The sequence below is a fragment of the Patella vulgata genome, chromosome 1 (assembly GCF_932274485.2).
Source record: "Patella vulgata chromosome 1, xgPatVulg1.2, whole genome shotgun sequence".
Lineage (NCBI taxonomy): Eukaryota > Metazoa > Mollusca > Gastropoda > Patellidae > Patella > Patella vulgata.
In genome coordinates this window covers 86,386,393-86,404,285 of record NC_065879.2, presented here as the reverse complement: position 1 = coordinate 86,404,285, position 17,893 = coordinate 86,386,393, and the positions used below count along the sequence as shown (strand labels likewise).

The window sequence follows — 17,893 nt, the reverse complement described above, 5'->3', positions numbered from 1 at the left end:
AAGAGCTGACAGTTCTCACTATAATAGTTAAAAACTAGATGATGTAAAGGGGGTATGCTGAAAAGTCTCGATTGTCATATTTACCGCTGTCACGATAATTAACAAAGTCTCGATTATCCATTTTTGCGTTTAATCATCAACGGATGTTGATCAGCAGATCGGATTCAAATCCAATGCAAATCTGACATATAAGATGGCATCAGGAGTTGATTAATTTTTTTTTTATGTTAATAAAGGTCTAATTGGTAGTTTCTATAACATTTCAGGCCTAAAGAAAGGAAGATTTACCTCTTGCACTGAACTGTAATACTTAATGTCTGATATTAACTACCTTTATATACTCTTAAAAAAAGTAGGGGATATTCAGAAACAATACAAAACTGCGGAAATGCACTGCTGTTTTTATTAGAGGTAACCAGTGTATGTTACCAGTGTAACAGGCCAATTGCTTACCTCTGACGGCCCCATTTCACTCGCAAAAGGATACACCGTCAAAAGTGAAAATGGACGTTTTTGATTTTTGTCTTAATAATGAGTAATTGCTCCACGAATCCTCAGACATTCAGCAATTCGTTGTGGCATGCCCCTAATCAACCGTCCAATCACGATTTGGGGCAATCTGACCCATTCCTCTTGCAGTGCCACGGTCAATTCTTGCAGTGTTATCCTTTGACGTTGACGTCGACGAACACGTCTCCTGATCAAATTAAACGTAACACACTAAAGCAAAGATACGCTAAACAGTAAATCTTATGCAAGAACCGATAGGAAAGCAAACATGGCAGTTTTCATCAACCCTTCCTTGAAGTGTCAAATTTGACAATGAACCCCTCCCACGTGTATGGCGCGTTTGCGTGTCGCATGTGCAGCACAGTGGTTCTGTTGGGGAGATAAGTTCTTCATCCGTGAACATACTCTCAAAGCATGTCAAGTGTCCATGACTATTTATCATATCACAACCTCCATAGGTATTTGCATTTCAATATCCCCTACTTTTTTTGGAAGAGTATATGTAAGGACAGAAAGCGAGAGATAGAGAAATGGGGTTTAACGTCCACTCGACTCAAGCCAGGTAATATCGGGACTAATATGGTTCAATTAATTCTCTTGAACGTAGAGGGTCTTTATTCATGGGAGGAAACCGGAAGACCCGTAGAAAACCCTCGACGTTGGACAGGCGACCCTACTCCTTACCCCCCCCCCCCACCACCCACCAACACACACGGGTGGGTGGGGGGACAGGTAACTGTAATTAGTAATTTTAAAGCAGTGATTGTAGAATCAAACGAGTCATTGTTTGTAATTTATATAACATCCAAGGGGAGTAAGGGGACAGGAAGCTATAATTATTCACTTTTACAGCAGTGATTGTAAAATCAAACAAGTCATTGTATGTAATTTATCTAACATCCAATTTTCAGCGAATAAAAAAAAATGATTGCGGTAAAAGAATCCACGGGATAAAGTACTTAAGAAGGTTTTTTTTTCCAATTGAAACAACCAATTGAAAACGAACAACGTGTAGTTTCATGGCGAGGCTTTCTATAATTAGTCAATGATTGGCTTGATATCTCGAAACGTCACCACCCAAGTCCACTACATAATATAAATGTTTTAATTATTCGCAGCAAATGGATTTTGCATTGGGTCAACCAAGCAGCATAATCCTTCAAAGCCGTCAACAGCACATTTTAATTGTTGACTCGGAAACGTTAGTAAGGTGAGTTTTGTTGACATGGAAACGTTGGAAAGGCGAGTTTTTGTTGACAGGAAAACTTCAGTAAGGTGAATTTTTGTTGACAGGGAAACTACGGTAAGTTGAGTTTTTGTTGACAGGAACCGTCGGTAAGTTAAGTTCTTGTTGACAGGGAAACCTTGGTGAGATATATACAATATTGATTAGATTTATTTGATTTGATTTCGCAAAATACTTTAAAATATCCAAGCCATTATCATTGGTATTGTCATTTTTATTAATTTGTATCATTCAGGGAGCTTAGCGGGTAAGACGCTGGCTCGCTAGTCTGAAGGTAGCATGTTCGATCCCTGCATTGGCCGAGAAAGTTCATCGGGATTTTCCGACGTGGTGTTCCCTTTGTCGATGGAGCAGGACGGAGGGCCTTACAAAGACAGCTGTCTAGTCGTTCGGATGGGATTAAAACTGAGATCCAGTGTTTACATAGGCATGCACGTAAACGATCCCTTGGCAGTCGGAATTCGATATAAGAGTAGGCCATAGCACCGCTGTCCGGGCAAAATTTGCCCCATAGCACACTGTATGGCGTGTGTCCGTCTTCATTAGTCTAGTCGGAGCAGAACAATAGGACGTTAAACCCCATTTTACGCATTATTCAGGGAGCCACCGTGGCTTAGTGCGTAAGACGTTGGCTCGCTAATCGGTGTTCGATCAAACGTTCCACCACTATATAGCGAATGTCCGTCTTAACTGACCCATGAGGGCGTTAAACCCCATTTAATTTCATTTTCGTATTCAGTGACTTATAATTGACGGCGAAAGTTTAGTGATAAGGTTTTCAGAATTGTTTATTGTACAATTTTGAATCCCAACTGATTGGTTTTGGTTAGATTTTCGGGTTTGTTTTTTACAAAGCATGTAGGGAGTAGAAGTTTGATTTGATACCCTGTTTAATAGAATTAAAATATTTTTAGGTGAAACGCAGGTAACTGATAGATAGATGAAGATGAGTTGGTTTAAAGTAACACCATCCATCATATATATTATAAATATTATAATATTTGTTTGTATAGACGGTAAGTATCGGTCTTTTAATTTAAAAAAAATCCCTTCAAGAGAGAGGGAGAGAGAAAGGGGTAGTAACATCCACTCGACACAAACCAGGTCATTTCGGGAGTAAGAGAGAGAGAGAGAAATGGGTGTTTAACGTCCACTCGACACAGACTAGGTCATTTCGGGACTAAGACATTGTTCAATTTTATTTCCATATTTCGCTTGCGCGTAGGGGTCTTTAGCAGTGGGAGGAAACGGGAGGATCCGGAGAAAACCGACAAGGTTGGACAGGCCACCCTACTCCTTGTCACGTACAACCGGGGATTCGAAACCACGCCAGTTGACTCAGTAACAGGCCTTATGGTACAACGCGCGCGTGCTAACCATTTCCCCCCACCCCCTTCAAAGAACAATTAGGTCGTTAAATATACAACAACTTGATATCGTTTGGTAATCTCTAGCGTCTAGTTATTCCAGTCTACACCGATATTATTTATTGAGCATGCTCTTCGGATGAGAATATGGCACCACCGTGACTTGTGGAATATGTTTAGCCTCGTTCTTCGAGTCTCTTTTGTTACAAATGGCGCTAAAACGCATTACGGTACACGATTCGTGTACCAAAGGTAAAATGTTTATTTTGTCTAAAATATTGGATATCAGAATCCCATCTTTTCCCGGAAAGATCACAACATCAATGTTGATTTAAACTGACCAATAATTTTGTGTTTTCAATGTCGAAGACTTTTGATGATATTGAGTTAGAGACTTAGCTACTTTAATGATTCTACGTGGTTTCAGTGGTGCGGGACGGAGGTTCTGGCAAGGACAGCTGTCTAGTCATTCGGATGAGACGAAAACCGGGGCCCGGTGTGTACATTGGCATGCACGTAAAAGATCCATTGGCAGATGGAATTCGATATAGGCCATAGTGCCGCTGCCCGGGCAAAATTTCCCTCACAACACACTGAATGGCGTATGCCCGTCTTCATTAGTCCAGTCGGAGCAGAACAGTAGGACGTTAAACCCCATTTCATTTTATTTTATTTTATGTATGTTTAATGATATTTATGTTAAACTATACTCAGCCAAATTTGCAGGACGGAGGGGCTGACAAGGAAAGCTGTCTAGTCGTTCGGATGGGACGAAAAACCGAGGTCCCGTGTACACATTGGCGTGCACGTAAAAGATCCCTTGGCAGTTGGAATTCGATATAAGAGTAGGCCGTAGTGCCGCTGTTCGGGCAAAATTTCCCTCATAGCCGGCTGTATGGCGTATGCCCGTCTTCATTAGCCCAGGTTAGGAGCAGAACAGTAGGACGTTAAACTCCATTTCATTTCATTTCATTTCATTTCTCAGCCACATTAAAAACTTGACACTCGTGATTTTTGGGACTAGATTTTTAATATTTGGTTTAAGGCAACTATTGTAGTGTTATGTTGTGCACAGACGACCTTGACATCAACAGAAAGCAAGAAAACGTCTCGCCGAAAGTCTTTGACATTGATAACGTTCGTGATGTCACAGTACCCCCCAAAATGAAATTCACAGACTTGGAGAACAATCGGAATAAAGTGTTTAGTAACGGTTGTGGCCTCCTCTAGCGTCTCGTACTGCTCAGCAAGAGCATGTTGAAGGTCCTGCAACATCAGTGGTGGATTCACTTGCTGACGAACACGTCGACCCAGTTCGTCCCAGATGTGTTCAATAGGATTAAGGTCGGGGCTAAGCGACGACCAATCCAGGACTTGGACACCGGCATTTCTTAAAAAATTCTGGGTAGCAATTACTGTATGGGGTCGAGCATTGTCTTGTTGAAACGTTAGTCCAGGCTCATGTCTCTGCATAAACGGAAGAAGAACAAGTTGCAAAATCTGATCCCTGTACTGGACAGCATTTAAGTTCCCTTGGACAACAACAAGAGGAGAACGTCCATGTGCACAAAAAGAACCCCAAACCATGACGCTGCCGCCACCAAATCGGTCAACTTCTCTGACGCATACTTGAGCGTAACGTTCACCTCGTCTGCGGTACACTCGGACCCTGCCATCGGCAAATCTCAAAGTGAAACGAGATTCGTCACTAAAGACAACCGAATTTCACTGTCTTTGAGTAAATCTTATGTGTCTTGTGGCCCACACAAGTCGGTTACGGCGATGAAGAGGTGTCAATATTGGTCTATTATAGGCCCCCGGGCACGAAGACCAGCAGTCTGCAAGCGATTTCGAACAGTTTGTGCAGTTACCCGTCCACCAAACATCTCTCTACTTGTGGAGGTTGCAGTGACAAATCTGTTTCTAAGATGACGTAATCGTATTGCTTGATCTTCCTGGAGTGACGTCACACGTGGCGCTCCCGCTCTTGGGCGGTCGGCAATAGTTCCAGTTTGAAGGACTCTCATTCTAAGATTAATGGCGCTGCATTTTCTAACAAAGATGAAAATAACAATTTTAATTTGTTTTTCCAGTTCAAATTACGTGTGCGTGTTCAGTTTAAGCAAACTTGCATCGATTGACCTCACGAGTTTGTGTTTGCACGTGTTTTTCAGGTTTTTCATCTTTATATGCTCAAAAGTCACGTGATCCACGTGACTTTACAATTTTATAAAATTAAAGGCTTCTTACTACTTACTATCGTTAGAAATACTTTAAAATTTATTTGACTTACCAGAAAATTTTTTTGGGGAAATTCATCAGTGTCAAGTTTTTAATTTGGCTGAGTATTTTATTATAGTAATGGTATCAGATAAAACCTATGGCTGTTACAGACAACCCGGGTCTCCGTGTTCTAATCATACCATAACTTGTTCTGGCGCTAAAATCCATATTCGAAGTTTATATTACTTTACCAAAAATACACCACCTACAACCTGTCCACCACTACAAGATGAAGATGATTGCACAGCTAGTCCGTGTTGTTCATATGACATCAGTGATACAAAACAAAATGTCAGTCAACATGATTCCTTGCCAGTTTTCAAAGCCTGCTCTTATCAACAATCCTGTTCTGTGACCTCGCCTTATATTCCTGATGCTGGTATAGATTATGATTATGTAGAGTACGACTATAACTGTGGTAAGTAGTATTATAATACATATGTGACGTCATCCTTTGATGTTAGCGTAATGCTAAATCTAAAAGTTAAGGCCAGCTCAATTTATGTTGTGACCTCGGCTTATATTCCTGATGCTGGTATAGATTATGTAGAGTACGACTATATCTGTGGTAAGTAGTATTATAATACATATGTGACGTCATCCTTTGATGTTAGCGTACTGCTAAATCTAAAAGTTAAGGCCAGCTCAATTTATGTTGTGACCTCGGCTTATATTTCTAATGTTGGTAGAGATTATGTATTCCTGTGGTAAGTAGTATTATAATACATATGTGACGTCATCCTTTGATGTTAGCGTACTGCTAAATCTAAAAGTTAAGGCCAGCTCAATTTATGTTGTGACCTCGGCTTATATTTCTAATGTTGGTAGAGATTATGTATTCCTGTGGTAAGTAGTATTATAATACATATGTGACGTCATCCTTTGATGTTAGCGTACTGCTAAATCTAAAAGTTAAGGCCAGCTCAATTTATGTTGTGACCTCGGCTTATATTTCTAATGTTGGTAGAGATTATGTATTCCTGTGGTAAGTAGTATTATAATTGTATGTGACGTCACCCTTTGATGTTGGCATACCTCTAAATTTAAAAGTTAAGGCCAGCTCAATTTTTGTCAAGGTCGCTGAGATGTAGTAAATAGGTTTAGGGCACGTGATTGTTGGCCAGATTGTAGGCTAGGGTTAGAATAAGCATTGGGACTAGGTCCAGGTTTAGGGTTAGGGCTGGGATTAGCGCTAGCCTTGTTTACATCTCGTGACCTATGACGAAAAAGTGAGCTGGCCTCATCATTTAGCACTAATCGATGTCGTACAATTATTTCAAATAATGGTACGGGCAATGTGTCAAGCGTACATTATTTATACAAGATGAAATATTGGACCTGCGTGACGTATTTAATTGCAAAGCACCTGTGAGTGTCTGTATTTTAAGTTGTTTAATGGTCTAGAGCTTAAGACATTGCGGAATATATTGAAACAACACGGGGACTAACGTCCCTCCTGTTATTGCAATATATTTCTTAAGGCCTCGTTATCTACCATTAAACCACACTGCTAGTTTTGTCGTTGAATTGATATACGCTTGAAGACACTTTCCCACAAATCTGATTAAAATATAGATCTTTATTTCGTTTCGTTCTTTTTATACTTTCGATGGCCTACACTATATGAAAATTTGACCAATTGTACTGGAAGGTCGTGTCATGGTTCGTACGAGCGGCTTTTGACCATGTGACGTCAGACATTGATTAATCAATCAGCGTTGACGTTTCTAGTGGTTTACCCACATTTCCCTGCATGGCACACCAAGAAATCGCCGTAACAGACCGTTTCATTGGCTAATCTCTCACTTCAACCAAGACGCCGGTAATACAACAACTCTTCCAGATCCTAGTGTAGTAAAGACAAGTAAAATGAAATTTTGAACTATAAAAAGCGAAACGAAGTAGGATCTGTGTTTTAATCAGATTGGGAGGAGGTATAGGTATAACTTATCACCAGCTTACAGAGATCACAGTACTAAAAAGCCACTGATAAAACTATTTATAAATATCAGAGATAGATAGAGAGAGAGAGAGAGAGAGAGAGAGAGAGAGCGAGAGATGGGTTTAACGTCCACTCAACACACGCTAGATAATTTGGGGAATAACATATGGTTCAATTTTATTTCAATAATTCACTTACGCGAAGAGATCTTTGGCAGTGGGAGGCAACTGGAGGTCCCGGGGGAAAACCGACGAGGTTGGACAGGCGACCACACTCTATGTCACGCAAAACCTGGGAATCGAAACCACGCCAGTTGACTCAATGGCACACCGCTAACCATTCGACCATTCAGTATAATAAATGTAAACTAATGAACTATTTACAGTATTGGATAGTGACTACATCGTAGATACAACAACCTTAGATGGCACATATTATGCACAATTGTATTTATCGGATAAATTAACCCCAACTAATAGTTTAACGTGTTCCTGTAATATAACGGTCTTGGACACATTCTATTTGCATTACCTGTATTTGAGTGGTGAATCATGTGATGGCGTTACATTAACAGTAGATGATGAGTCCATATATAACTGTAGTTCAGATGGCATTTTCATAGAAAATGAATATTACTCTGGTGAAATGGCCATAATGCAGTTTCTGAACTATACCTCTAATATTGATGACGTTGTATGGTTCCCTACATTGTTAGATCAAAGTAAGTACTAACTAAGTCATATTATTTTTATATTTAATTGTCGAAATCTCAACCTGAAATAAAATGAAATGGGGTTTAACGTCCTACTGTTCTGCTCCTAAAATGGGCTAATGAAGACGGGCATACGCCATACAGTGTGCTATGAGGGAAATTTTGCCCGGGTAGCGGCACTACCGCCTACTCTTATATCGAATTCCAACTGCCAAGGGATCTTGTTCGTGCACGCCAATGTGTACACGGGACCTCGTTTTTCGTCCCATCCGAACGACTATACAGCTGTCCTTGTCAGACCCTCCATCCTGCATCACTAACAAGGGGAAACCACGCAGGAAAATCTGGATGAAGTTTCACGGCCAATGCAGGGATCGGACACCCGACCTCCAGGCTAACGAGCCAACGAAATCTCAACCTGAATCCGATTTAAATACAGTTCTATATTTCGTTTCGTTTTCCTGTTTTATACTTTCGATGGCCTACACTACATGGAAGATCTGACCAGTTGTAGTGGAAGGTCGCGTCAAGTGTCATACAAGCGACGGTCGACCTTATGACGTCAGACCGTGTTTAATCAATCAGCGTTGGTGTTTCTAGTGGTTTACCCAAATTTGCTAATCCCTCACATCATCCAGAACGCGGGTTATATAACAACTCTTCCAGATCCTACTGTAGTAAAGACAAGTAAAACAAAATTTTGAACTATAAAAAAACGAAACGAAATAGGATCTGTGTTTTATTCAGATTGTCTCAACCTGGTAAGCTTATAACATGATAATATGACGGGGTAAAGTATTTCTCGGTATGCGAACCATTATACTAACTCGTATAGAATAATATGACAGAGTTTGTAGTCATTTTATAGAATTCGTGATATATCACTAACTCGTATAGAATAATATCACATAGTTTATAGTCACTTCATAGAAGTCGTCATATATCCATACTTATAGAATAATATCACATAGTTTATAGTTATTTTATAGAAGTCGTGATATATCCATACGTATATCAATAACCCGTATAGAATAATATGACAGAGTTTATAGTTACTTTACAGAAGTCGTGATATATCCATACATAAGTGATACTCTGAAAGAGTATGGTATAGATCTGCAGCACAAGCCAAATAACAAAGGGAATTACAATAATGAATAAACATAAGCACATGAGACGGTTTTTATTTTTCAATCGTCTTAGTTAAAGATGCATTATGTAAGAGTCAGATAACAGTTCAGTTATGTAAGAATGAGTTCAGTTAAAGATGCATTATGTAAGAGTCAGGTAAAGAACTGGCCGTTCTTGAAATAACAGTTCATAAATAGATAATGAAAAATTCATATATTAAAAATTTCAGCCAAAGTACTTTTATTTCGTGCGAAGTTATGAGTTTTTGAAGTTTTGACCAATGGAAGCGTAGATAGTTTATTATGGTAGCAGCAACGGTACTGGACAATCCAGATCAAGTCTCGATTTCCTATTTTATCGTTATACACTTAAAGGACCGCGGTGGTTTAATCTACTTAAAATCGGAGCCAGAGGTTCTCAACCTTTTTTTGCCAATGGCACACCTTGAAACACATGAAAAAATAACCGCACACCTGGCTAAATATATACGAATAATATTTGAATTTTTCAAAATAAAAACATCGTAAGTCAGACAGCATACAACCGTAGACAGAGACTAGTTATAGACTGACTCGAACTAAATAATGAAAAACACAGCTATGAACACCAGTGAATACTCAATTGGGATGATGTGTTTTTTTTCGCATTTTCTTAGTGTGCCGTTCAAAATTCCGCGGCACACTTAGGAAGATCTCGCGGTACACCTGTGTACCAGGGGACACTGGTGGAGAATCGCTGTTCTAGAGAGTTGATTATGGGCTTTTCCAGTGAATAAATGTTTTATGTATAAAACATTTGAAGCCAAGATTTAGCTCTTATATAATCGGGATGTTCGATTATCAGTCCGGAACGTTCCGAAATGAGAAAATTACTATTGAGTTGGGCGGTATTCAGTCCTGTCACGGTTCTGTCAGACCCCACAAGGGAGTTGGTGTGAGTAGAATCGTGACGTAATTATAAACAACGAATATGTTTCAGCTGTCATGCTTGGTTGGGATATTATCTTATGCATTCGACGCATGCGTTTTTGCGCGAAATCTCCCTTTTACTCGATTGTCCCTATTTGGGGAATTCAAATAATTCAATTCCGGAACGTTCAATCGAGTATCCCCAATGTATCTTTAATATCTAAATAAATATCATCATAACAATGACTTTTCTATTCTTCTGTTCCATAATAAAGTGGTGTCGTGTGATTGTTTTGAACAAGGTAAGTAATTTTAATATGTAAACCGGGTAACACCCATGAGTTTGGACAGGAGACCCTACACCTTGTCACGTACAAGCGCGGATTCGAAACCCCGTCACATGACTCATTGACAGACCTTATGGTGCAACGCGCACGCGTTAAGCATTCGGCCACCCAATCCGCCTGAAATAACCCCAAACAGCACTATAATATATTATATAGTAAAATAGCCCATTGACACAACAAGTATCCTCACCACGTTTGAATATGCTAACTTAATTACGGTACTGTTTACAAAATTCTCGATCAATCAAATTGCTTATATCTGTTTCGCCTAATTGTCGAAAGGCCGGGGACAAAAATGCGAGAGCGACACCCCCCCACCCCACCCCCACCCCCACCCATTGCCAATTTTCTCAATATAATTAAAATACAGATCTATATTTCGTTTCGTTTTTTTATACCTTCGATGGCCTCTACTACATAACATATAAAAGGATTGATGGTAGATAGGGCTGTGATATTACATCTCTGGAAGCGTGTATTAAACAGACATTATGGGAGATTGGATAAAAAGAGGGCAGTTCTCGCTATAATAGTTAAAAAATAGATAATGTAAATAGAATATGCTAAAAAATTTCACTCCAATTGCTCAACACTGAACCGAGATATTAGCTTTTGAATTTTCGGCTAGTCTCGGTCATCATTACTAAAGTCGTTATGATAAAAAAAAGTCTCGAGTATCTATTTTTACGTTTAATTATAGTTCACAAAATGTATTCCAATCAGCTAAATATCGTAGGCTAGAGATGGCATCGCACGTTGATTACGGTCTAGATATGTTAATTAATTTATATGACATATCAGGCCTAAATAGGCAGATGTAGCTGTTGCATAATGTATGTGTGATAATTTAGATAACATTTCAGGCCTAAAGAAAGACCTGCAATAGACAGATTTAGCTCTTGGATCATGTATGTTTAAATACGATACAGATATTGAACGTGCTTAGGATAAACGCATTATTGTACTGTATCATTCAAAGAAGAATTTATATCGAACCCGTTAAATAATATTTATTATTATTACAGCGATTGATGGTGGATGGAGTGTTTGGACAAACAGTTCATGTTCTGTTTCATGTGGCGAAGGAATTATGGACAGAAACAGGCAATGCAACAATCCTACACCAGCTAATGGTGGAGCTAGTTGTAATGGTAGTTTTACAGAAACTATGAACTGTACTCAACCATCCTGTTTGGGTTCGTATCATTTCGTTATGAAATTTATGTGGTAAAAACCCAACTCATGGACGTAGTAGTAGTCACGCTATTCAGTAGCTATTGTTACGGCTACAGTGGGGGGGGGGAGGATGGGGTTTAACGTCCACTCGACACAGACTAGGTCGTTTCGGGACTAACTTATGGCTTAATTTTATTTCAATAAATCGCTTGCGCGTAAGGTTCTTTAGCAGTGGGAGGAAACAGAAGGACCCGGAGAAAACCCACGAGGTTGGACAGGCAACCCTACTCCTTGTCACGTACAACCGAGGATTCGAAACCGCGCCAGTTGACTCAGTGACAGGCCTTATTATACAGCGGGCACGTGCTAACCATTCGGCCACCCCCCTCCCTCCCACGGCTACGGGGCTCTCGTCGACGTGACCCACTCTTCTATATAATTTGTAGAGGGGTTACAGATTATACGCAACTAGAGAATTATGATATAAAACATATTCATCTACAGTACAGATCTATATTTCGTTTCGTGTTTTTATACTTTCGATGGCCTGCATTACATGAAGATCTGACCGGTTGTGGTGGAAGGTCGTGTCAGAGGTCATACGGGCGGCTTTTGACTCTATGACGTCGGACATTTCATGAAACGATCAGGGTTAATGTTTCTATTGGGTTACCCATTGTTCCGTGCGCCTCAAGCCAAAAACTCGCCATAACAAACCGTTATTGGCTAATCCCTCGCATCAACTAGATCGCCTGTTATATAACAACTCTTCCAGATCCTAATGTTGTGAAATGAATTCATTGGGGTTTAACGTCCTACTGTTCTGCTCCGAACTGGGCTAATGCAGACGGGCATATGCCAGACAGTGTGCTGGGAGGGAAATTTTGCCCGGACAGCGGCAGTGCGGTCTACTCTTATATCGAATTCCAACTGTCAATGGATCTTTTACGTGCACGCCAATGTATACACGGGTCCTCGGTTTTTCGTTTTCGTCCCATCCGAATGAGTAGACAGCTGTCCTTGTCAGGCCCTCCGTCCTGCATCACTGACAAGGGGGAACCAAGCCGGAAAATCTCCATGAACTTTCTCGGCCAATGCAGGGATCGAACAACCGACCTCCAGGCTAGCGAGCCCGCGTCTTACCCACTTAGCCACCATGACCCTCCTTGCTCATCAATGTATTTGTAAGATTGGATTAGGGTTTTATTTCAGCTGCCAGTAGTCATCGTTTTGCTTCATACAGTAAATCTGATGTCGTCATCAATACTTGTGATCCTAGTACATTTCTAGAAACCATTTTTGTTTCACGGAAAATGGATTGTGCCCAAGCCTGTACAGAGAATATAAGCTGTAAAAGATATTTCTATTGTAAGCTGGATTCATCCTGTAGATTATATCAAGATGGTAAAGATTGTGCTATGTCTGGTGATACAACTGGTTGTTCCTGTTACATAAAGGTTAGTAGGTTACATGTCAACTTATCTATCTCAACTATGTAACATTCGTTAGGTCGGATGGTGCTCGACCATATACAAAGTTAACTCTAAGAGAGAGAGAGAGAGAGAGTTTAACGCCCTACTGTAACATTCGTTAGGCTGCAGGGCGGTGATCGATCATATACAGACAAAGGTAACTGTAAAAGCTACTACCTGTATTGTATGCTGAGAAAGAGAGAGAGAGAGAGAGAGAGAGAGAGTATGTCATTTTGGGACTAACATACGGTTCAATTGTATTCTATTAATTTGCTTGCGCATAGAGGTCGTTAGCAGTGGGAGGAAACCGTAGGACCCGGAGAAAACCCACGAGGTTGAACAGGCGAAATGTTTTCGACTAAATCGTCGATTTAAGACTTAAAATGTCGGTCAACTAGCTTATAACTGTAGACCCTGGTCAGTGGTACAGGACAGAGGGCCTGACAAAGGTAGCTGTCTAGTCGTTCGGATGGGACAAAACACTGAGGTCCTGTGTACACATTGGCGTGCACGTAAAAGATCCCTCTGCAGAATTCGATATAAGAGTAGGCTGTAGTGCGGCTGCCGGGCCAAATTGCCATCATGGTACACTGTATGGTATGGTGTTTGCCTGTCTTCATTAGCCCAGTCGGAGAACAGTAGGACCTTGAACCCCATTTATTTCAATTCATTTCTTTGTCAGGGATTCAGGACTGACGGTCTGTTAAGGAAAAGCGTGTAGTCCTTCCAACGGTACAAAAGATGTCCACCCATATACTCGTTGGTGTGCACGTAAACGAACCCTTGAAAATGCGAATTCGATGCCAATGTATACAAGGGTCCTCGGTTTTTCGTCCCATCCGAACGACTAGACAGCTGTTCTTGTCAGGCCCTCCGTTCTGCACCATTGACAAGGGCAAACCACGACGGAAATTCCCGATGAAGTCTCTCGGGCAATGCAGGGATCGAACACGCGACCTCCAGGCTAGCGGGCCAGCGTCTTACCCACTTGGCCACCGTGGCTCCCAATATGTATTATGTAAAAAGTGTAGCACCAATATGTAAGAAAAGCTATGTACTCATGTAAAAATGGTAGAACATCAATATCTGCATATTTATAATGCGCATTGTTTTTTTTCTTGTTTCTTTTCTACAGAATATAGGATGTGAGAACTCCGGTTGTACTTGTCCTTTAGGTTACTATGGAGACCGTTGTCAAGATACCATCACAGGTAAAGTTATAATACAGTGTTTACTACTTGTCCTTTAGGTTACTATGGAGACCGTTGTCAAGATACCATTTCAGGTAAAGTTACGATACAGTGTTTACTACTTGTCCATTAGGTTACAATGGAGACCGTTGTTAAGATACCATTACACATAAATTTATGATACAGTGTTTACTACTTGTCCTTTAGGTTACTATGGACACCGTTGTCAAGATACCATTTACACGTAAAGTTATGATACACCGTTTACTACTTGTTATAAATCCATCCTCGTTATAGCGGGGTTAGGTCGCGCGTGCGCGTTGTATCATAAGATCAGTGGCATGATTTCGATTCCCCGATTGTACGTGACAAGGAGTAGGATCGCCTGTCCAACCCCGTGGGTTTTCTCTGGGACCTCCTATTTACTCCCACTGCTAAAGACCCCCTACGCGCAAGCGAATTATTGAAATAAAATTGAACCATATGATAGTCCTGAAATGACCCCTCTCTCTCTCATCTTCATTATAGTACATACAGTCATACTGGGTCCGTGGTTGTCGGCTGACTAAACACGTACACGTTATGATCTATCGTTATGTTTCAATAGACCACAGTGCCTCTGCCGGGGCAAAATTTCCCTCATAGAAACTGTATTGCGTATACCTGTCTTCATTAACCCAAGTCGGAGCAGAACAGTAGGACTTTAAGCCCCATTTTATTTTGTCTAATTTTATGTTATTGTATGTTAATTTACAGACTGTACAGAAGGTTTCCAGAAAGGCTTAAATTCAACTAACGATGTATTGACTAACATAAAACCAGTTACATCTCCTAATTCTTTCGAGGTACTGTGTACATTTGTCGATGGTGGCTGGACAGGAATACTCAATCGTAATAAGTACTGTTCAAGCGAGAACTTTAATAGAACACTGGCAGAATATGAAGAGGGTTTCGGTAATGTTGCTTCTAACAAATGGTTAGGTTTGCAAAATGTTCTGTATCTACTTGATAATCCTAATAGTACCTACACACTTGGTGTTCACCTGTACAAATCTAATGCTTCAATGTGCATCAGTAATTACTACAACTTTACCATTGGTAATAAATCAACATCTTATAAACTTGATATCGGCGGCTACACTGATGTTGAGATACCATGTGGTGATAGTTTGACTGGTTTTATCAACTTGAACAACAATCCTTTCTCTACGTATGATGCTGATGATACTGGAGACTTGGAGTGTCCCAAGAGATTTGGAGGTGGATGGTGGTATGGTAGTCATTTCGGTTGCACCAGTGGCTTTTTAACGGGAACAATGGATGGTTCTGGAATCGACAATTATTGGAATGAAAACATGTCCGACGTTTCATTGACCCAGATATATTTAAAATTGCTAAGAAATTGATTATACAGATGTACATAAAATGAAATGGGGTTTTAATGTCCTACTTTTCGGCATCACAGCACAATACATGTAAAGGACTACTACATAGCCTACTGTATATATGACCCTAACCCCGTTTTACTCGTGGGTGGATGACCGAACGGTTAACGCGTGCGCGTTGTATCATAAGGTCTGTTATTGAGTCAGCTGGTGTGGTCTCGATTCCCCGGTTGTATGTGACAAGGAGTAGGGTCGCCTGTCCCACCTCGTGGGTTTTCTCTGGGTCCCCCGGTTTTCCCCGGCTGCTAAAGACCTCCACGCGCTAGCGAATTATTGAAATAAAATTGAACCATATGTTAGTCCCGAAATGACCTTGTTTGTGTCGAGTGGATGTTAAACCTCATTTCTATCTCTTTCTCGTTTTACTTGGTGTATACTTTAATTAATCCCTGATCCGTGATTTTATATACTTTAATTTGTTGTATTTTCCAATTGTTAATCAAGTCTTATTTATATATATATAACGTGTAATTTTCGAATTGTTAATCAAGTCTTATTTATATATATATATATAACGTGTAATTAATTTGTTGTATTTTCGAATTGTTAATCAAGTCTATTTTATATATATAACGTGTAATTTCGTATCATGTACATGTACTTAATTTGTTGTTTTTTCTAATTGTTAATCTAGTCTTTATTTTATATATATAACGTGTAGTTTCGTATTATCGTTTTCTTATGTATTGTAATAACCGTGAAATATGATATTGGTTTATATATATATATATATAACGTGTAATTTTGTATTGTTATTCTTATGTATTGTTGTATTGTAATAAACGTGAAATATGATATATATAACGTGTAATTTCATATTATCATTATTCTTATGTATTGTAATGTAATAGATCTTATATATCATAATATATCATTATTCTTATGTATTGTAATGAACGTGAAATATGATATTGATGTCTATTCGCATTTTAATTAATTTGTTTATTGCACCATAATTATGTAATTAATTAATATTTAGTATTCTATCGTTACATTTTTAACTATTTCCATTTATATCTTGTGTCTTTAAACATGCGAAATTTGATATTGATAAATATTTATATTTTCATCGTTGTGTAATGCAGCATATGTATATAACGATCTGATCCTATTTCGTTTCGTTTTTTATAGTTCAAAATTTCATTTTACTTGTCTTTACTACACTAGGATCTGGAAGAGTTGTTATATAACCGGCGTTTGCTGGTTGAAGTGAGGGATTAGCCAATGAAACGGTTTGTTAAGGCAAGTTCTTGGCGTTTTACTTGTCTTTACTACACTAGAATCTAGAAGAGTTGTTATATCACCCGCATTTTGGTTAAGGTGAGGGATTAGCCAATGAAACGGTCTGTTACGGCGAGTTCATACACGGAACTAAGGGTAAACCACTAGAACGTCAACACTGATTGATTAATCAGTGTCTGACGTCATAAGGTCAAAGGCTGCTCGTACGACCCCTGACACAACTTTCCAGTAAAACTTGCCAGATCTTCATGTAGTGTAGGTCATCGAAAGTATAAAAAAAAAAACGAAACGAAATATAGATCTGTATTTTAATCCGATTGTGTATTTAACTCCTGTACATGTTTGTGATTTGTATATTGATAATTATATGGAAGGAAACTATTCCTCTAATATCCGGATATGGATCCCCTCACACACAACTGTAAAATATAAGTTTTTTGCACCTTGAACTGTAAAGCGTCCTTATCAATAAACGTTTTGAGACATATTCTGTACGTAAATGACTTCATGTTTTTACCATTGTGACTATGATAATTCTACAATTTCAACCATAATGTTTTCCCGTAATATGACAACGATTCGGCTCCATAGTTCAGAGGAAGGGACGGGCGGGGGTATATTAAGAGTATATAAGACTTTTAACCCAGGGAAATGTTTTTTGACTTCTTATAAATATCGAGATGTACTAAATAGACGTCCAAATGACAACCGAATTATGTTAGTTCCCTTATTTTCGCAATGGGATGGCGAAATGTCAACTTAACAGTCTCTTTCCCTACACCGGGCCAAATTAAGGGATAATGTACTTGTCATTGGCAGCGACAAAGAATGCGCCATGACAAATAGATTAAAAGATTGCTTCCATGGAGATCGTTTTATTTAGACCCTGATTCCTGGGAAGAAAAGTCAAACGCTCAAAACG

The 17,893-nt window shown here is 39.5% G+C and overlaps 1 protein-coding gene across 1 annotated transcript; it reads left to right on the top strand.

Annotated features, from left to right (window-relative positions):
• The first annotated feature begins 9,756 nt into the window (after positions 1–9,756).
• Positions 9,757–16,122, top strand: LOC126808860 (angiopoietin-related protein 7). Its single transcript, XM_050533908.2, has 5 exons — positions 9,757–10,401; positions 11,472–11,642; positions 12,835–13,079; positions 14,230–14,305; positions 15,041–16,122. Exons 2-5 carry the CDS (start codon positions 11,537–11,539, stop codon positions 15,688–15,690), a joined length of 1,077 nt encoding a protein of 358 aa, XP_050389865.2. The 5' UTR covers positions 9,757–10,401; positions 11,472–11,536; the 3' UTR covers positions 15,691–16,122.
• The last annotated feature ends 1,771 nt before the right edge of the window (positions 16,123–17,893 follow it).

Coding starts and splice junctions, on each gene's coding strand:
- LOC126808860 (XM_050533908.2), top strand. CDS start 11,537: ATGGACAGAAACAGGCAATGCAACAATCCTACACCAGCTAATGGTGGA. Junction 11,643..12,834: donor TACTCAACCATCCTGTTTGG/GTTCGTATCATT, acceptor GTTTTATTTCAG/CTGCCAGTAGTCATCGTTTT. Junction 13,080..14,229: donor GTTGTTCCTGTTACATAAAG/GTTAGTAGGTTA, acceptor TCTTTTCTACAG/AATATAGGATGTGAGAACTC.